The 21,799-nt window shown below is 38.3% G+C and overlaps 1 protein-coding gene across 5 annotated transcripts in view; it reads right to left on the minus strand.

Moving 5' to 3' along the window:
* GK (glycerol kinase) overlaps nucleotides 1-19,504 on the minus strand; it is a 36,029-nt gene extending 16,525 nt beyond the window's left edge. For 4 of the 5 annotated variants that reach the window (XM_072358290.1, XM_072358283.1, XM_072358264.1 and 1 more), the window contains exons 1-13: nucleotides 19,328-19,504; nucleotides 10,948-11,021; nucleotides 10,218-10,324; nucleotides 9,586-9,663; nucleotides 8,270-8,349; nucleotides 7,130-7,267; nucleotides 6,326-6,435; nucleotides 5,663-5,729; nucleotides 4,800-4,817; nucleotides 3,160-3,195; nucleotides 2,496-2,563; nucleotides 897-939; nucleotides 147-227 (exon numbers count right to left, since the gene is read on the minus strand). In XM_072358290.1, the coding sequence (XP_072214391.1) occupies nucleotides 147-227; nucleotides 897-939; nucleotides 2,496-2,563; nucleotides 3,160-3,195; nucleotides 4,800-4,817; nucleotides 5,663-5,729; nucleotides 6,326-6,435; nucleotides 7,130-7,267; nucleotides 8,270-8,349; nucleotides 9,586-9,663; nucleotides 10,218-10,324; nucleotides 10,948-11,021; nucleotides 19,328-19,405 (978 nt within the window). In that variant the 5' untranslated portion in view covers nucleotides 19,406-19,504. The remainder of the gene's footprint in view (nucleotides 1-146; nucleotides 228-896; nucleotides 940-2,495; nucleotides 2,564-3,159; nucleotides 3,196-4,799; nucleotides 4,818-5,662; nucleotides 5,730-6,325; nucleotides 6,436-7,129; nucleotides 7,268-8,269; nucleotides 8,350-9,585; nucleotides 9,664-10,217; nucleotides 10,325-10,947; nucleotides 11,022-19,327) is intronic. The other variant, XM_072358269.1, reaches the window with a different exon arrangement.
* Nucleotides 19,505-21,799: the final 2,295 nt, after the last annotated feature.

Genomic DNA, 21,799 nt, shown 5'->3' on the forward strand with positions numbered 1-21,799 from the left:
TAAGCCTTGAGGTGCAAAGCTATATTCTAAAGCCTTTTTAACTTCTGTGTGTGAATGGTTTCTCTGGAGATAACAGAAAGATCCCAAAAATCAAAAGTAATCATAATCATGTATCAGCATAAAAAGGAAGAAATTATTTTACTTACTTCTAATGCATAACAAACAGGTTTGTCTCTGCCCAGTTTGTAAGCTATCGTGGTTAGAAGACCATGGTCAGAAAACACGGACTAAAGAGGGTAAGAAGAAAATAAAAAACACACGCAGAAAAAATTTACTTAAGTACATGCAAATGATAAAAAAATAAATTAAAAAATAAAAAGAGGCAAAACTGAGAGGAAAAAAAAAAAAAAAGATATACAGTAAGTTTAAACGAAGTAAATTATCTACATAAACAGCTGAGATAAAACCCTTGAATTGCTGGTGTTTTAATTTTAATCTTCATTTGCTGCCCTGGATCTTTCCAGACTTTCTATATCAAATAATTGGGGGACTTCAGAAGATGTAAATGTGAATTAAGCCGAAGATATACTTTATTTATTCAACTGGAACTACAGAGAAACAAATGTGAAAGAATAAAGAATAAAATAGCCAAGACAAGAATAGAGCATGTAAGTAACACAACACTCAGCATTTTTTGAGTAAGTTTAAGAATTATACACAATAGAAGAGCAAGAAACTTGCTATGAAAAGCTCACTTTGCATCTAGGAAATAAGAGTCTTACTAAAATACCTTGAACAAACTACTACTTTCTGTTCTTTTTGATTTCAATAAGCATTTTTCCTTATCTCAAGCAATGCAATTACTGCTAATAAGTTTCAGGTTTATTTACAGTTATACTTAACTACTTAACTGAACATTGCTAAAAACATGTGAAATATGAAAAAACACAACCGACCTTCTGACCTGTATTGCACAGCAAGAAACATCCTGTTCCATACCTATCAAGAGATCAAAGAGAAGTTAAAACTAGGTCATTTAAAAGATAAGCAGTTACTGCAGCTCCTGAATCCATGACTCCCCTAAGGAAAATCAAGATACCACTTTTTTTTCCCCTCAAAATTGATGTTACCATTAATGGATGATGAAACCATTCTCACACAGTTTATTTAAATGCAGCCTGAGGCTGAAAAATCTGGTTCCACACTTTCCTCTCTGATCATTTATTGTACAGTACCTATCAAGGAGCAGACAGAGCTGAAAACTGAGTATGAATTCCTCTTTGCTGGTAGTGTTTACTTACTTCAGTTTATGCTGATTACGAAAGCCACTTTATAAAATAAATATTTCACAATGTTGAGTTCAAACTTTAAAAGGTGAAAATGCAACAAACTTTGTTCCTGTCACAGACAAGATTGTTGTTTTGTTTTTTTTTAAAACATATTCAACTTCCAAAAGTTGCATGTTTCTCATCTGAAACGCTACATGTATATGTGCGCACATGCATACAAAAACATAGTTTAACAACTTCATACTCTGTGCTCATTTATTCTAACTAATGAAGAATTCATTTTTATTTAATACTCTGAAAATCCAAAGCTTACAAATAGTAATGAGAAAGTCTTCAATTATATTTGTAGAATAAAAAGGACAAAGTACTATCACAAAATGGCTAGAAATCTCATCTCATTTTTTAGCTCTAGATGGATATTTTTCCAAACATCTCTTATTTTATAAAAATATTTTTTATAAAAATGCTTTGGGACAAAATTGCTCAGAAGCATGTTTTCTTTTTTTTTTTTTTTTTGACAAAATAAAAGGCTTTGTATTGCACAACTTTGACTTGTGCATAAGTGTAAAAGATAACTTGGAGGTTAATTAGCAACAAGTATAGATTAATGTATAATTAAATCTGCGAAAGTCCAATGCTGTGTATATACCTAGAGATTCATTTAAACAAGAAATAGCAGATGAAACAATAAGTTACTTAAGCATTGAGCTTTTCCTCAAATAAATATTTGATTGCATCACTTGCCTGATTTAACTGATGCTAAGAACTGGGAAAAAAATCGGATTTAAAATTCCCCAATGACAGAGACACAGAACCAAAGCTAAGCACTGCAACTTAAGTGAACTTTCCCTATCTAGCAATACTGTGTGGTTTTTGCCATTGAAATCTATGCAATCTTAACTCACATTGCCTGTATTTGTTTAACTTTAGACCATGCTATTTAAGTTACAATAGCAAATACTTTGCTCTGTGTTTTGGTGTATCTTAAAATTAAAAACCTTAAATTAAAATTAAGAAACACAGATATTTCCTCACAGTGACTCTGTTCCAAACTATACATCACAAACTATTATACTTTAATATCTCCAGTATTTTAGTCGACAGTCAGGACACTGTTTAATTTCTAGATCAAAGTTGAAAGGTAGAGCTGTAGTTAATGTGGTAACTACAAAAATATTTGTCAGTTAGCTCAGAAGAAGACATAATACTAAATTTAAAACAGAGCAGTGACCTACTGTTTATCTCACAACATTCACCATAACCTACGTGTTTTTTGCTTGCCCATCTTGGAAGCACATTTGCCCAACAAGAGCAGCAGACTGGTCACCCAAGCACTGAAAAAAAGAATTATTATTTTTTTTAGCAAATGTCTGCATATAAATCACATTCACAAACAAGTAGTATGAACAGATATATTTAACTATAGCTCTAGCCTATTAGGAACACACAGCTGACTGAAAGTGAGGAAAAACTTGTAGAGATAACCCTCTTCCCTCTGTAAGAATTACAAACAAAATGTGTCATGACTCTTGTGGTAAATAATAGAAAAAATCAAAATTAAAATTTATTTAATGAATGTTGTGGAGAAAAAGATGAGAATCTTCCTCAAATTTTTGGATTATGTACATACTGAATCCCTTCTACACATAAAGCAGAGCTTGGTTCCATTCTGTAATGCTATTCATTTCCTTACAGATTCTCAGTTTTCAACACAACTACCTATATGCATTACAGTTGACAGCTGTATTTCCACAGCCAGATCTTAACTTCTTCAGTATTAATTCCACTTCAGAATTTATTTCATGTTAAACACAAAGCTAAAATACTTGGAAACCAACAACTTTTTTTGTAGCAAGATTCACCCTTCTTAGAGATTTCTGCAGTGAAGTTACACCTTGTTCTAAAATTTGAGTTAAAGAAGTTGACTTACCCCAGAAATTGGCACACCTGTCAAAGCTCCCGATTTCTGAATCACAAAAAGAGAAAGGAAAGCTCCAGATTAGCTTTCCATGAATACAATTTAAGGCAATCAAAAAGAAGCTCAACTTATATTTGACTGGGGAGATAAAAATTTGCATGCATAAGGAAACAGATGAAGTCATACAAGAATGGATAGTCACTAAATGCGGTAGAAGTTGGCTTTAAAGAATGTATTTTTCACTATTTCAATTCTATTAAAAATCTCCACTAAGAAATGGGAAATGCATATAAAATATTGATAATGAAGACAGCATCCTGGAGAAAAATACTTCTGGTAGGAGAAATTTTATTGTAGGTATTTGTTGCATAGAGCATGAAGTGAAGAACTACAACTGAAACACATAAAGACAGATTCCTGGGAGAAAAACAAAAACAAAAACAACAAAAAACAACCCACGTGAGAGAAGTACGAAAAGAAGAAAATAAGTAAATCCTGTTATGTTTTATATATGAAAAGCAGCAATTCATAGCATAGAGTCACTCCTATTCACTGTTTTAAATTAACTACATCTTAGTTAATATGAAGAATATAGAGGTAAATAAAACCCAGAGCTTTCTTCTTTTTATATCACTTTAAATAGAAATGCATTGAAGTTGGTTTAAGGTTGGTGAAAGAAAAAAATAAGTAAGGAGGCTTTAATGCCTAAAGGGTCAAATAAATATGATTGAGCTGAGCTGCACATTGAACGTACGCAGCTCATGAATAAAATTGGGCAGGAAAGGGTAACATAAACTATATAGTTGAGTTGTGCACTGACTTCAGCTTCATGCAGCTCATTTCTAAAATGTAGTAGAAATTTTACCGGTACACTCGATGCCATCTCAATAGTTCTTAATACATATGATGTTTTTTGAAATCACAGTGTACAGAAAGCAAGATGCAGTGTAACATGCAGTCTGTGTCAAGACTAAGAGTAAAGTGACTTGAAAAAAAGTAACTGTTAGGCAAAGAAAGATGCCTCATTTTAAGATAGAGCATTTCAAGTGCATTAGAACCTCTTCCAAACACTACCACATAGTTGTTCAGTTGCATTCTTACAGTAGGTATCATAATAAATATATATCTTGACAACAGTTACCTCTGTCTTTAATTTTTTTCTCTGTGGAACTGTGAAAATGAATTTTCAGTGAAGCCATGCAAGTGCATTTCCAATCTGTTTTTGTTTTGTTTTTTCTAAATTCACACTTAATATAACTGGATTGAAGGTAATTCAGTTTAAAAATGGACTGAAAACCCCAGTGTAATCTGATGTTTCAGTATAACAACGCTTACTAGAACAATAGCTCTACTTTTTACTTCAATATGAACGTAAACATTCAGTAGCCTGCAAACTAAAGCACACACATACATAAACATTTTATTTTAGAATTGCATGTATTTTATATTTAATATTTATATATTTAATATTTTATATTTTTACATCAGTTTTGTTGTGAACAGTCATTGTAATATCTCAAATTTGGAAATACTTGCAAGTTTATTGGACTAGGAAGTGTGCTTTTACTAATTCTAACATCAGTGGAAATGCACAGCATATAAACAGAGTGGATGACATACAGGTGGTCAGCCTAATAGAAGCCTTTACTCACCAGGCTAGGACAGATTTTCTAGTCAGCAAAAGGAAGAAAAGAAAAAAATAGTGGGAAGAAAGGGGAAAAGAAACACAAGTACAAATTTAAAGCGACCAGCTATTCTGCTTCAGGTGCCACGTTGTAGTATTTCATTTCTTATTACGTTATTGCCTAGTAGTATTTCATTTGCTCCACTCCTTCAACTTAATTACAGCTCACACTTATCTGACACTTCAAATTAGTGAAAGTCAGTAATGATTTCTAGTGGCATCTTTAATGACACATTAGTAAAGTTACTTACGTTTCAGGCAGGTTGGATTTACATTTTAAGTAAAAATATTTTAATTTATCTTAATTACAACATGTTTGTATGTTCTTAGTAAACAATGAGGTAAAATGTCAGGGAAAAACTTAGAGAAATCACAATATCCAGCTTATCTTATTCCGAAGGTTTTCAGAATAAATTAGCTGTTACTTTATCAGAAGAGTTAGTGCCACATCATATGAAATCTGAAATCTCAGGTCCATGACAGAAATCCACATTTTACTCCTAAATAATCTTCAATGCAATCTCATTACTTCTGATCTACTAATGATACCTTGCATTCTGACAGGTAGCTTCCACAGTATTTGTCAACAAAAATCAAACTTTTGTACTTATAAAAAACCTCTCCCATCCTGTTTTAGCTATTTGACACTTAACATCTGGCAGATATTTACCTTCATATAATATCTTACAGCAGGAGATATTCACATACTAGTCTAGGCCTAAATCAAACAATACTAGTCCAGAAAAAGCCATTAGTTTGAATAAAATTCTCTCAATTGATTCTGACATATTTTTACAAGATCAACGTACACACATGCACAAGGAAACATACCATCAGGCCATAAATCTCAGATGAGCTTCGTACTTTTGGAAGTATTTCCATCGGAATATCGAAGAATCTGAGCACAATGCAAAATAAGTTATATATGTGGTCCATGCTAAATCAGGAAGGATTTTGCATTTATTTTCTTAAACAAGTGTAAGGTATAAAGAAAAAAATATACAAAGGGAATTTAAATACGTAGGATTTCATGCATCACTGTATGTTTCTCTATTTCTCATAAAATGTGACACTGAATTAGAAAGTAAAACAGAATATATTTGGGTACTTTGAAGACACATTTAACTCTTCCATATGAGAAGTCATTCCTCTTTCAACACTACCTTTATAATATAGTGATCAATAAATTTAAACTCAAAATAGAAACTCTATCATTGTAACTGCCTACAAATGAAATTAATGAATAAACAAACTATTAAATGTAATTGTTTTCATGAGATAGTCTTCTACCCACAGAAAAATTCAAGGCTCTGCTGTTAAAAATTACTTGTAATTTGGATATTTGGTTAACAACAAAACTTACATATTAACAGTAAATACAACAGTAGATGTTGATAATAAGCTAGATAAGAAATTCGTACTATTGAGTGTTTTTTTAAGACAACATTTACAGAATCCACTTAAATAGCATTATTACTATAAAGCTGAGCTTACTGGCAGAGCTCAGGATCCCAATCCAAGGAATGAATGTTGAACAACATCGTTCTACTGGCATTAGTTACATCTGTACAGTGAACACCTCCATCCTTCCCACCTGTCAAACACTGAATAAAGAAAAAAAATCAAAAGTATTTGGCATGAGAAAATACAAATTTACTTCAACAAATTACAAACAAAATCTAAATTCACAAAGCATTCATCGGTGGGAACACCGATGTTTCTGCAACAACTAAAACCAGATATAGTAGAATAAAGGCACGGGAAAGATAGCAAGGGCACAGCAATACCTCCTGGATCCTTATTCTACAAAAGTGGCTAATATATCTTTCTAAAGTTCAAGTTTGCCCAAAAGCATGAAAAAAATTATCCAGCAACATATAAATGGGAAATGTTGTCATATGCATCGTGTGCATATGCAAAAAATAAAATAAAATAAATAAAAATAAAAATGGTGTAATAGGAACAGTATAAGTTTATCTTTATTAGGAACTTTAATGGAGTTTCTTTAACAACTTATATCAACATCACTATGTGATCAGTAGGTATCAGTGCTCTTGCTAGGATCCCAACTCCTTGCCTAAAAGTTTGGCTACAAACTACACAGGCTATAATCAGCAAGTGAACTTGCAGAACTGTAGGATGCAAAAAGTCCTTCTATATCAAGAAAACTATGCAGTTGCTCAGAAGAGGACTGTATATTGTTACAAGTAGACAGAGAAAAAGTTTTATTTAAGAACTTGCATACAGGAAATTGAAATTCATTTTAAAAAAAGTGATAATAAACTCATAAATACATACCCATATGAGCCACGAATCAACAGTTCCAAACATCGCTCTTCCTTCATCAACTGCCTTCCTAATCTCTTCTACGTTATCCAGAAGCCACCGAAGTTTCACTGCACTGAAGTAGGTGCTAAGTGGAAGACCAGTCCTAAACTGTAAAATGAAAAACATAAATTGGAAAAAAAAAAAAAAAAGAAAATCAAACATTTAACATAATGCAGAGATATTTTCCACAACTGATGTTCTTAAATAAAAAAGGACCATAATAAGTAAAAAAGTCAAGACCCAAAACTCAGAGAAAATTCATAAGCTTTTTATAAAAATAAATAGTAAGCATTCAGTAGGCAAGTCTGAAAACACTAAACCCGAAGAACTACTGCATAATGGACACAGATCAAAGCTGAGCTAAAACCAGTTCAAAAATCCTTTATGTAGAAACAGTTATAGCAGAAATCCAGAGTTATCTAGGATATCTCCATATGACTTTACAGTAAATGAATTTGAAAAGGACAAGCAGCATGCCACACAAAAGTCAGAATTTGTATTCCACTTGAACTTAAAAGCGAGTAAGTTTATATACTTTCCTCAGGTTTCCTGACTATAAGAAGATATAAAAAATATTTGTATAATCAATCAAAGAAAATGTATATCGAAGAATTATGACACTGTTCTGCAAGCATTTACTTCCAAACTTTGATATATACTCGTTAAAAATAATGATTTTCTTATATCTTTGCACTTCTCAGACTGGTTGAAATTGAATTTAATACTACAACATGTGAGAAGAAATGATAATGAAACATTTCATATCAATTAATGATTTTTGAACTTTTTTTTCTACTTGCTCTTACTTTTTGGTGGAACGTTTAGTTATTAGACAGGAAGCACATAATGAAGTCTCTCAATTGCCCATTGAACTTCTCTAGCAAAGTATCTAAGGTATATTACCAGTTTATTTGAGGAAAATAACTATTTTCCAGTCTCAGACTGGTGTGTATAGCATTATGTACATTTTTTATTATTTGACAAGCTGGAAGCTACAATTGAATTACTTTGTTTTAGGCAATTTTTCATGATATACCTCATGACACTATATACTATATATTATAGCAGTAAGAGCTCAGCTACTATTTAATATTCTGTAATCCCTCTTACCTTAAAAAAGGATTTGTTATTTCCTGGAATTCTCTTAAGAAGCCTTTCAACTGTTGACTGAGTTCTTAGGTCAAGCCACACTAGAAACATGAATAAAATAATCAAATGATCTATTACAACAACAGTGACATGAGTAAGATGCATTTGTCAGTAAATTCCTGTCCTCTTTCTTTTTTTTTAATACTGAACTAATATTACAGAGGCTGCATAAACTCATTCAGTTTAGAAGAACTAACGATTTGCGATATCGGACATGATTTTCCACATAAAAGAATACATATTTTTCTCTGCTAGAGCACAAGTGAATGACTGATACCACTTTGTTTATAGCGGATGAGTGTTACTAATTTAGAAGGTTAAAACAAACAGTAGGTTGATTATTTACTATAATTATGAAACTTTGAACTAAAGTGCTATGCCAGAGTTATCATGGTAGAGCTTACAATAAAGATGTAAACAACATGTATTTAAACACAGAAAAGTCCTAGTCTTTCAATAGTACAATGCTAAATTGCCTGGCACTTGACATAAGCTGAGAGAACGATTCTAGATAATCACAATTTCTAAGTAAGCATAAGCAGAAAAGCCAAGGAAAGTAAAAAATACAATTCCAAATCATTAAGTATTCTTTTAAACTCATAAACAAAATGTTTACTTTAAGGTTAAATCCCAAGAATCCTGACCATTTAGTAAGCTCCTTCATTTAAAATGAAGTGGTTTTGCACAAGTCAGGGCTTCAAGGCAAGCTAAGATGTCCATAGAATCATAGAATTACCCAGGTTGGAAAAGACCTTGAAGATCATCAAGTCCAACTGCAGCCTAACCAGTACCCCATCTCTAAAAAACCGCTGCTAAATCATATCCCTGAGTACCACATCCAAATGGCTCTTAAACACATCCAGGGATGGCGATTCAACCACCTCCCTGGGGAGCCTATTCCAGTACCTGACCACCCTTTCTGTAAAGAAGTTCTTCCTAATATCCAACCTGAACTTGCCCTGGCGCAACTTAAGGCCATTTCCCCTCGTCATGTCACATGTCACTAGTGAGAAGAGACCTGCCCCACTCTGTCCAAAACCCTTCAGGAACTTTGTTTTTTGTTAAAAGCTTATTAGGTATTTCATTAAGTTATTAGTAAATAGTTGTAACAGAATGTGGCACTTGTGTATACAAACACACAGCTAATGATAGATCTCAAACACTCAAAAGAAGTCAGTAGGCCAGACCACAGCAAGATGCACACAGAACTAGGACAGCATTTTTTCTACAACACACTCACTTTGCAATATTGCACGTTATAAAGTTATAGTAGTTACCAATAGCATTATAAAGAGGTTCTCCAGTCGTCTTGTCCCAAACCACTGTTGTTTCCCTCTGGTTGCTGACTCCAATGGCTTCAGGACAAAATAGAAAGAAGTATCCTTTTCAGAAGGTTTACTTTCCCCTTTTTGGGGGAGTGGGAGGGAAAGGAGAGGTGGAGATGAGGGAGGAACATGTAAGGAGAAGAGGCAAGTAAATGGGAAATAAAATGCTTCCAACTTTTCCACATTACAATCTAGAAAAATTACTTCTAAAAATTGAGCATTCATCTCTTACTGCTTAGCCAGTGCTCTAATTCCTTTTTATTTTTCCACAAATTAAGACAACATCAACACTGGCAGGTAAACTAGTTTTCACCAATAACACTTGAACAACTTATATTTCAGAATTTCATGTCTGTGATTTTGCAAGATTACCTAAGTCTATTCTGCAGATTTTTGCCTTTCTAACATATATGAAAAACATCTTTTCTCATCATTCCTCCCAAACAAACTACTCTCAGTGAAATTTAACATTTTCTTTGAGACCAGGGTGAGACGCCACCTTTCTTTGTATTGACTTAAAAACTAGAGAATCTGACTTGCTCAAGTATGAGCATGTTAAAGCCACCAGTTTCCTCTCAGAATACCTTTTATGTTAGTGATGTCTATGTTCAGCTGCTGCAGTTTCTCACAGGTTTTTTCTACACATTCAAGGACTGACTTTAAGATTTCGTTTGGATCTTGTTCTACCCATCTAGAACAAATAGGAAATATCAGTTAATAAAATGAAAAATGTAAGTCAAAAAGTTACATTTAGAAAAAAATATATCAATTCTGAACTAAAATCAGCTGAGCATTTTGTCACAACCACAGTTATGGAGATACATTTTACATATCCATAAAATGTTTAGTAAATTTCAAAGCCTTTTTTAAAGAGTAAATGTTATTTCATAGCAAAACTGTCTGCAGAAAACAATAATTTTCTTCTATCTCAGAAAGAGGATTTAGAGGGGCAAATAGTAGACATGTCAAGAGCAAACAAACACAAAACATCTCACACTAAGCAACCTCTATGAACAAAGCCAAAGAATATGATTAAATTGTAAAAATAGGCAGCTTAACCTCTTAAAACAAGACTGCAAGTGAGTGATCGGCCAGAAAGAAAAAACTAAGTCTCTCTACTTTTCATAATTCAGAATATATACTGGATACCCAGTGTAGCTATTTTACACCATGTTTCCTACCACAGTCATTTACAGCAGATACTGTTTTCTCAGTAGTTATTCACCGACTTAAGTTTGGGTCATGCGTAGATGACAGTATATACAGTCCATCAAAATGTATGCAAATGAATAAAAAGCCACAAAAAAATCTTACCCTTCCTTTGGGAATTTCTGCTGTATCTCAACTTGATGATGACTCAGGAGCTCTGCTGTTTTTGCATTAAATACCTGCAAATAAATTACACAAATGGATTTTTTATGAACACAGAGGTTTAAAAAACAATAAATGAACATTTATTATTTGGAATAAATATAGTTAAGTGATAATTGATAGTTATTTTCTCATCTATCATTAACAAAACCAACCAACCAACCAAACAAACAAACTCCAAACAAACAACCAAATACCCATTAACTGAGTTCAGATGTATGAATTCTTCCAGTTAAGGAGCAAAGAATATTTTGGTAAGCATTGCTGCCAATTATGGGAAATAGCCATATTTTTTTTTTTCTTGAGGAGGTTTTAGAAGTTAAATTAATGATATACATTAGAATACATTTCTCAGTCAGTAAAGCAACAAACACTAGTGATAACAATTTTTCTTTGGCTTCTGCTCTGTTACTCTGCTGCCACAGATATGGCAAATGGGGAGATCACTATCACTGTGTCAGTTTTAGGAAAAGCAACAACTTTTAAGAGACAGATAATCGCAACCAGTTTAGAGCCAGCAGAAGGGATCTAATTGCGAATAATGAAGAAGCACCTAGAAAAAAAACTATTTGTTTCAGTGCAAACTGCATATACAGAACTCATAAACAATCTGAGAAGAAGAAGAAAAAAACAAACAAAAAAAAATGACTGTGGTAACACAGGGCGTTAAAAAGGAGAAGAATATGCAGAAAGGTGACTTAGATTTGGATATACTGCAATAGAAGAAAGAGAAAAGAGAATCTTGAGTGCTATACTAATGGCCATTGTTTAGGAAACATGGAGATTCTGCCTTGCAGTAGAAACTGAGCAGAAGACACAAAACTTTTCATTAACTTCCATTAACAGTGGCCTGATTCTGAAAGTAACCCACTGTGCCAAGCCAAAATGACACCAAGTAAAACATTCAACTTGATTGTATAATGAATAACTGACAGGGCAATAACCATGTTCCTAAGAAAATAGCTCTTTCTCACTAACGCCATTCGGAACCTTTTGCCTAAAGAACGTTCAGAAACCGTGGAAGTAAAATCTAACCAGAGAATCAGGTCAATTGCAGAACATGCCAGCAGAACATCACCCTATCTTTTCCCAGTAAGCAGAGTGGGATTAGATTCAGACAATTCCTCTCATACTGAAGGTATAAAATTCAGTTATACCCTCCTATTTCCTAAGATATGACTGAATCCTTTCTAAACTTGCGTGGAAATCTTCTCATTCCACAAATTTTAGTAACTTCTCTTAGAGCTTTTAATCTATAAACACTTGATTTTGTTTAGATAATACTGTCTACTTTCATAGAATCATAGAATCACCAAGGTTGGAAAAGACCTAAAAGATCATCCAGTCCAACCGTTCACCTATTACCAATAGCTCCCACTAAACCATGTCCCTCAACACAACATCCAGTCATTCCTTGAACACCCCCATGGTCGGTGACTCCACCACCTCCCTGGGCAGTCCATTCCAGTGCCTGACCACCCTTTCTGAGAAGTAATACCTCCTAATGTCCAGCCTGAATCTCCCCTGCCGCAGCTTGAAACCATTCCCTCTGGTCCTATCACTACTGACACAAGAGGCCTCCTCTTCTCCAGGCTGAACATTCCCAGCTCCTTCAGCCTCTCCTCATAAGGCCTGTGCTCCAGACCCCTCACCAGCTTTGTTGCCCTCCTTTGAACATGTTCCAGGGCTTTGATGTCTTTTTTGCAGTGAGGGGCCCAAAACTGGACACAGTACTCAGGTGTGGCCTCACCAATGCTGAGTACAGAGGGACAATCACCTCTCTGCTTTGAAACTATTGGCCCAACTACTGCAAAGAACAGAGGATGCTCTTATTCTCTTGTTTCTCTAAGACTTTAAAATGTATCTTTAGAGAGGAACTGAAGTTTAGAAACATTTTAGTTACAAGTTAAAATTTCAGAATACTGCAGGCCTTAGAGATCTGTAGCCACCTCCGGTACAACCATCTGCTCAAAGCGGGTCACCTCCCAGACTAGACCAGGATGCTCATGGATTTTTTCCAAGCAGATCTTCAAAATCTCCAAGGATGGAAACAACACCATGTCTCTGGAAAATGCTAAAAGCTAATATTCCCACTCAGCTCCCCAGAAGGGAATTATTAAAGAGATATGTATTCTTTATTTTCTGTTACCAGCTGGAGACATCACAGAAAAAAGCGCCACTCTATTTTTTTCACTGTATTTACTTAGCTGTATTTCACCTACAAGCTCTGCCTTGGCACGAAGCTATCCTAAGAGGGTAAGCTCTATCAGTACTACATGCTTGGAAGGAAGCAGTATAATTGGATAAGGGTCTTAAAATGCTGAGCAATAGAGTTAATAGGAGAGATTGTCTTGCATGTATGTAAAAAGATAGTTTTTCTTGACATTCCCTTTACACCAAAAGCGTAGTAACATCTACAAAGCTTTTATAAAGACTGAAGACATTGTACTGAACACAGGTTTGGTACATATTTATCTGACCTACTACCAACATTAAATATCACTTAGTAATCATTCATTGTTAATCACTTTAGTATTCCTTGAACGAGGAGGTAGTACATAAGGATTCCTACCACTAGCAGGAAATAAATATGGACTCAATTAGACAAGGTCATTCATTAAATCTAGTGTATGGCCTGCAGATAATAAAGGGTGAAGCCCTGGCAGAGAAAGGCTTTTTGTCTCCTTCTGTTCTAACAGGAGTAATTTCTCAACAAAGCGAGCGTCACTACAAGTGCATAGATCTTTTCAGTGCCCATAGAGAAGAACTAGGTAAACACACACTCCTAATCTATCACAAACAAATACACAAACTTCTGACATGTTCAACAGAAGCAGTGGACTCTCCCTGTACCCTATGGCAAGGGATTAAAAAGTTTCACCAAGAACAATATCATATTATACTGTGATAATACAATTCTGATACAGAAGAAAGCCAAACATGAATGAAACTTTACATTTAAACCAAGAAGAAAATGGTAAGCAACGCACGGAATAAGCTGAGGAAAACAGGCCTCCTGCCCCCCACAAACTGTAGCCAAAAAGGAAAAAATACATCCTTGTTTTCACTGACAGTGGTAAGAGAAAGAAATAGGTGACAATGACTAATTCAGATAAGGCCAAACACACTCCTGTTGAAACAGGTTTGAGGGGTATTTCCATCACTGCTTTCCTTCCTTTCATATTCATTAATAACTGATTTCAATATACGATAGAGGTCTTTCAGTTCCTGCAGATCAAAAAATGTCAGTTAATTTTGCCCTCATTGTATCAGCAGTAGCTACAGAGGAACTGCCTAGGCCATTTGGATACATGGATACAAGGGCTGCTCTGAAAGTAATGCCTCCCATTCTGTTATGTCAGCCCATGATGTCAGAGGTGAATGTTGGTGATGTGGCAGTAGGGGTTGAACCTTCCCACCAATATCCCATTACATGTTGTCGCTGTGTGACAGATGGAAGCAGAGGGGCAGTGTGACTCAATAGTGCCTGAAGTAGAAGAGGGCATGAAGCAGAGGTGCATCATTGAACTCTTCCATGTGGAAACAATGGCATCTGTTGACATTCATCAACATTTGCTGAACATTTATGGATGTTAACACAGTGAGGCGGTGGATGGTGCATTTCTGCAGCAGTGACAGCAATGGTACAGATTTTTTTGAGCACAGCATGCTCAAAAGGCTCATATTCATCACTAGTGAAAATGCATAGCCAATGGTGGTGACTGCTGGAAAACAGTATTTTCTAGCTGAGAACTTATCAAGTAGTGTTATGTCCTTTGTAGCTGTAGTATTTTCAATGGAGAAAGCTACACATCCTGCAACAGAGATAATTTGATGGCAGACAGTGAAAACATCCAGAAATATACTGAATTCTCTGGTGGGAGATCAAAGAAAAAGGAATATAGACTTTCATTCCACAAGCAACAAATTTATCACCCAAAGAATATGAGCTAGAGCTTTGAATCTTACAACAATGAGGCAGAAAAAGAACACCTAAACAGCCACACTGTGTGTAAACAAGCAGAAGAGCTGATCATTTAACAAAAGCTCTTTCTAGAGTCTCACAAATAATGGCACATTAAGGAGTGTAAAAAGTTGCATGGCATTACATTCACTCTTCTTAATAGAAAAGAATCCATCAGTTGTAATGAATTTGAAAGAATGAACAGAAATGTGAGGCAAACAAATATGAGGCTCATACACAAGTAACTTACATCTCCTCATAAGCTTTGCTACTTAAGACAGCTGTGCAACTGCCTGCAGAAAGCTATGTTAGCCTAAGCTGTATTTTCATCAGTTTCCTTTAAGCTGAAACAGCTATTATAGCTTTGATGGCAAATAAGCTCAGAACTGGAGTTTTGAAATTGCACTGAAATCAACCCAAGTGGGAAAAAGATGACAGGCAAACAGTAATTCCACTCTCAGCATTTAACTAGAATTAGTAGGTCAATTTCATGAATGAGCACAGTTTAACTTGTCTCCTAGAAATTATCTTGTTTGGAGAGCTCCTGTTGAATAGCTGCTCTCCCCCTCCACCCGTGGAAGCACTTACGATTATGGGGATAAAACCAAAACTATAATGTACTTTCAAAAGCTAAGAGTGAGGGAAAATTTAAAGCATTTGCAATATTTTTAACCCTTCTTGTTAGCTATACAATCAAATTTTGCTCTTTCTCAAAGTGCTGGGCTATTTATGCGGAGAAGCAGTATGGATTCCCCTCCATATGGCAAGCTCAATGGATGCTAAGTGTTTCCCTAAGAGGCAGTTTTTGCTTACTGAAAAGAGTTGTAAGTAAGTGTGAAATATTTTTATTTGCTGTCTTTCTTCTGGAAATGAAGTACAGGCACCCAAGGAGGTGAGAAAAAAATATCTGTGGTTGACTGACATACTGTACATGTACTTTAAACGTGCAGGCCCTCCACTGAATATTTCAGATCTTGCTGCTTTTGGATAAAATGCCAGAAAGACTTTATCTAGCAAAAACCTTTCAAGAAATAAGGCATGGGTTCATATGGTCATTAACTCAAAACTCCAAGATTTTTAGCAAAAGTAGCAGAAGTCACAAAGAGTTTTATGATATAATTATTGAATAAAATAAAGTAAAACAAGAGACGCAAATATTTGATGAATGCATTTGGCAAAACTTCTAAATCAGAATTTAATCATTCAAGTATACTTGCTTAACCTATCCATTTTGTTTTCCAGCTTGGTTATCTTAAGAAAATGAGCCAAAGCAATTGCAATGCCATTCAGAGTACTGTGCTCTGAAGTCCAGTAACTAACTCTGAACTTATTATCCATGTTCAGCCCAATTGAACAGAAATAATAATAATAATAATGAGATCTCACACGAGTAACTACAGTTACTCTTGCAGATAAAAGTAGCTTAGAAAAAAATCCAAGTCAAGGTGCTCTGATGGCAAGACCACAGCATGAGCTATAACTGTTCATGCGTATTATGTGTGTAAGAAATACAAGGATAAACAAGGAGCTATGGCAACAGGAATGCACTTTCATCAGTACTGCTGTTTCACAGAGCCTCATTCACATGAGCAGAATTTCACAAATCTTAGCTTCTGTTCATATATAGAATCTCAGCTGGAAGAAATCTCCAGAGTTGTCAATCCTGACCCACTGGTCAAGTAAGGTTATATTCAAAGTTAGACCAGGCTACACTGGGACTTCTCCAGCCAGGTGCGAGGCACCTGCAAGGATGGAAATTCCAGTCTTCCCAGGTGCCTGATCAATCCAGTGTTTGAGTCCTTTACAGGAAAACATTTGTACTTTACATCTATAGGAAATTTATCTTGCTGCAACTTGTCATCGTTGCCTGTTGTCTTTTCCTGTGCACCTCCAAGAAAAGTCTGTTTGTGTATTCTCTACAAACTGTGTTTAGATAACTGAACCAATTACAATGCTCTCATAGATTTCCCATGGACAAATAACCCTGGATCTTTCACGTTGCATGCTGCAGCCTACAGACCATGTCAGTGACCCTCTGCTGGACTAAATGCAGGTTTTCAGACACTCTGTTCCCTCTGTGGGGACAGAAACCAGACACTGCACTTTGAGTGCTGTCTCATCAGAGGCACAAAGACAGGAATAATTAGTCCCTTTGATCTGCTGGCTGTATTCTTCCTAACGTGGTTAATCTTTGCCAGCATGAGGACAATCTGCTCTCTCATGTTCAACTTGCTGTCCAGCAGGACCCCAGGTCTGCTTCCATTAAGCCTTCTTAGCCTTCTGTCCCAAGTATTAGACTCTGTTGAACTTCATGATACTTCTGCCAGGCCACTTCTCCTGTCAGCTGCTCCTCACAATCCACGGCCACCTGCAAACTTGAGAGTACATCCCAAACCATCACCCAGACTGTTGATGAAAACTTGCTACCATCCTCTGTGGGACACCATTTGTAAATTAGCCTCCATTTAGACTCTGACCTATCGATAGTACCTTAGCCAGTTTTTCACCCAGATATCTTTAAACCAATCAAAAAATCATATGTTCACTGCCTTAATAAATAAATAAATAAGTAAATAGGAAACAGCTACACAGTACGCAGTCCTGATGACTACACTCACAAAGTAACAATCTGATTTTAACTGGTGACTTGATGAAGATGAAAACGGTGGGAAATGTACAGAGAGAAATCACTGAGGAAGGCATGGAAACCAACTATCACAGTGAAAAGACCAAAACACAACAAGAGAGCCAAGGAAATAGCTCAGATAGAAAGAACACCACATTACATTTTGAAAGAAAGGTGCCTCTTTTGACTGTGGTAATCTCTCTCTAATACAAGATTCTCCAGACGCATGCATTATTATCTGATTGACTGACGTAGCTTGTGGCAGATCCCTGCTTGCTTGGCCGTCTTCTTCCTCTCTATCCCACATTCTGATTTTAATCCAGCAATAAAAAAAACATTCTCAAATTCATGTCACTTTATTATCGTAACAGTTTGCTCACGCTGCCAAGTCTAAGAGAACAGAGTATTGTGAAAAGAATTTATAGAAGCTGAGATGAATACGTGACGAACTGAAAAGACAAAAAAAAAGTGAAAAAGTATGGTTTCTTATTTAATTGTGAAAGCATCTTGATCCCTGAACAGAAACATATCTCATGCACGAAAAAGCAACCAAACAGACAGTGTACAAACTACTGATGAATGCATCTAGTATGAGAAAGTTCTTGTTACTACCTATAAACTGTACTTGTCAAAAGAGACCGAGTATAAATCCAAGCCTGGAACTGTCTCTTTTAATTGCACTGGCGTTTCATTTTTACACTAAGAGTTAACTCAGCTGCATACAGAAAGCAGACAAAAATTATTTTCAGGCATTACAGGGAACTTTTCCAACGTGGGTTTTTCGTTCGGTTTTGTTTGTTCATTTGTTTTGGGAAAAGGGCTCCTGGCTGGCATTCCAGATAGCCCACTGGTGTCATTTGTCAGTTTGGAGTTTCTCTCCACCCCCGTCTCTGTGCTTTGTCATTTGACAGTCCCATGAAGGTCGTGATATTGAGAAATAATTGTAACACAGGTCAGGAAGATACTCGGTCCCCTGCTTCAGGGAAGAAAATTTCCACGCTAGGGATTCACATTCATCTTCTCAGCTCAATTGGGCATTTTATATATCTAGCCACTATTTCACTTGCACAGCGGAAGTTATCACCGGCGTCAATATCAAATTGCTCTGACTTACTGACTGGGAGGCAGGACAGCATTTGCAGAGATTTGCAAGCAGGAAGCTTATCTAGTAAATTACATATACGGGAATAACATTACCGTCTATTGCATAATACGGAGATAGATCCTTAAGCTCAAGGGCTGTTATCAGCCATACCCTCCTTGCACAAACCGTGCCGTCCCGCAGCGCTCGGACCCCTCGGCTCAGACGGGGGCGGGGGGAAGGGGAGGGGACGGCATTCGGGCCAAGAGCGCGCACGGGATGCGCCGACACGGAGCCGTGGGCACTGCAGCACTCCTCCCGCAGGCCCAAGGTTTCAGCTGGGAACTCAGCACGGTCCCCGCATGCTTTAACGCTACAGCTCATCGCGGTCACCCAAAGGACAGCTCGCGGGGATCTTTCCGAGTGCCGGGGTGAGACAGCCGTCCGACTCAGACACAACCGTCCGACTCACTCAGACCCAACCGCTCGCAGGCACCGGCCCTCCGCAGCCCCTCGCTCGCTCCCCACAGGCAAAACGAAGCACCCCGCGAGGCTGAGGGAGGGCGAAGCGGCAGAGGTTTCCTCGGGCCGCGGAGCTGCCGCCGCTGCCGCCACCTCCCCGCCCGCCGCCCGAGCTCCGCGATGCTCTCACCAGGAAGCGGCTGGAACTGGTGCCCTGATCGATGGATCCCACCAGCGGCCCCAGCACCATGCGGTCCGACGCGGCCATGGACCCCTTCCGCCGCCGCCGCCGCCGCCGCCGCCCCTGGGCACGTCAGGGCGGGTAACGGCCGCGCTCACGCTGCACCACCGCCTCGCTGCCACCGGCGCGTGGCTGCCGGAGTGAAGCCGGCGGGGCGGGGCGGGGGGCGCTGCCGCGCGCAATGCCAGCCCGCAGCCAATCAGCGCCCGGGGCGCGGCGGGGGCGGAGAGGAGGGGGCGGGGCCAAGAGGCCCGGAAATGGGCCACAGTGCGGAGGGGTGGGGGCGGTTGGGGGGAGGCTGTCACGTGATGGGCGGTGCGCGGCCTCTCCTTAGGGCCGCGGTCAGTTGGGCTGCGGTGCGGCGTCAGCCGTTGGTCCGGGGCGTGCTGGGGCGGTTCGTGAGGGGGGCGCGGAGGGCTGTTCCAAGGGGCGGTCGTGCGTCGAGCGTACGCTGGCAACTCGGGATGAGCCGCTCTGAGGCGGAGCCTGGCGGCAAACGCTCGGGATGCGGTGGGGGGAGGTTTTTCCGCCGTGGAACTCGGCTGCTCCGTGGGCCCGCGGCCGAAGAGATGGCTGGGGGCTTCGGCCGGGGGACGTGGGGTCTGCATCGCTGTGTGCGGCCTGACTCGACGACCCAGAGAAATACCGAAGGTGTACGGTGTCGGTCGGCTTTTCTTATTGCTTGTTGCTAACCAGTGCTTCAGGAAAAGCTGCCCGTGTTGCAAGGCCCGTGGTGGAATTGCAAAAGCTGCAAATGCTGACTGAATTGTACAAGAAGTCACCCTGCAAAGCGGTGTAGTCAATGGGCTGCTGCAGACTCCAATAGATAGATGATGCTTGCCTGCTGTAGTTCTCTAATGTCTTCATGTTTTGTCATTGCCGTGGTCTGATTAGTGCTGCCGCTTGGTAATGTTTAGTGAGCTACCTCCAGGGCTTCCCACGTACCACTGCTGTGTCTGTCAGCATCGAGGCCTTGGTGTGGGTGCTGTTGTCTTGTGTGTAATAACACTAAGCGACTGCATTACAGCCCCGGTTACAAAGTCTGAACTGAAACAATGGTTAAGTGGTAAAACCCATATTTTAAAGGGTTAAGAAAGCACCTAAACGTTAGGCTATTAGGAAGGGTAATCTATTACCCTAAAATGTAATCATCAGGATTCTTATTGGCGTAAACTCCAGAGACTGCTTTGCTGAGGGACCTTCTACAGCCCATGCCCATTGAGATCCCTCATCTGCCACAGCCTGCTTTGAAGGACACTTCTGCCCCAAAGACATGAGCAGTGATGGCTGTCGGCTTTAAAAGTTTCCTTGGGGCTACAGCATCTCTGTATGCACTGAAACTCAAGGAATTAATCTCAAGGGATCTTAGCCAAGTCTCAATTCATCAGTATAGTTACTAGAAAAAGTATGGGTTTTGTGTTTGTTTTTTTTCTTTTAAAGCTTGCCATAGGTGTTCTGATCTTAACTCTAGGTAAGGTACAACTGTTTTCAGCAAAGATTGAGGTCTGTCAAGATCCAAAAATATAAAGAAGCAACATCATGGCTAATACTTATGCAAAACAGTAAATACTTATGTTTGCATGTTTTCACATTTGCCTGTGTGAAATCTATGGAGATCACTGACTTAGAGAAAATTCCTTGGGGGAACAAATGGTCAGTTTTCACAGAATCACAGAATGGGCCAAGTAGGAAGGGACCTCAAGGGTCATGAAGCTCCAACCCCTCCACCACAGGCAGGGCCAACAACCTCCACATTTAATACCAGCTCATGCTGCCCAGGGCCCCATCCTACCTGGCCTTGAACACCTCCAGGGATGGGGAACCCACAGCCTCTCTGGGCAGCCTGTTCCAGCACCTCACCACTCTCATAGTGAAGAACTTGTTTTTGTACAGATGCTCTAGCAGAGTATTCTCTTTATTTTCATACACCCGGAAAAGGAGTGCTGGCAGTGATAACCAAAGCCACTTTTGTAACCTGCTCGGACCCTTGAGCAAGACAGGCAGAAACAAAGAGCTTTGGCAGACGCCAGAAAACAGGGTCAGTGGGAACAACTTTTTCTTTCCATCTCATTCAACAGTGCACTCTATCGTTCAGCCTTTATTTAAGTGTTAACTTAGAGTTTGAACACTTTTATTTGTTCATAGTTTTAAGTTACTATTGCAGATCTGTTAGTGGGCCCTGTTCTGTGAAGGCTGTTTGCAGGGGAGGGAAGGTGGGGCTATGACCTTACCTTTATGGTACGGTGGTGTGGGGCTGCACTGCTGAGATGCTGCTAGAGTAATTCACTTGGAAATGGTAGGAGGAGCATGGGGATCTGCGTGGATTCATTTGCTCTGCTTCAGGATTGGGTCTTGCTCAGGCAAGTCTACAGAATGCTGCTTAAATAATTACCTATCAGTTTCCCTATTGAACAATCTGCA

The sequence above is a fragment of the Excalfactoria chinensis genome, chromosome 1 (assembly GCF_039878825.1).
Source record: "Excalfactoria chinensis isolate bCotChi1 chromosome 1, bCotChi1.hap2, whole genome shotgun sequence".
Lineage (NCBI taxonomy): Eukaryota > Metazoa > Chordata > Aves > Galliformes > Phasianidae > Excalfactoria > Excalfactoria chinensis.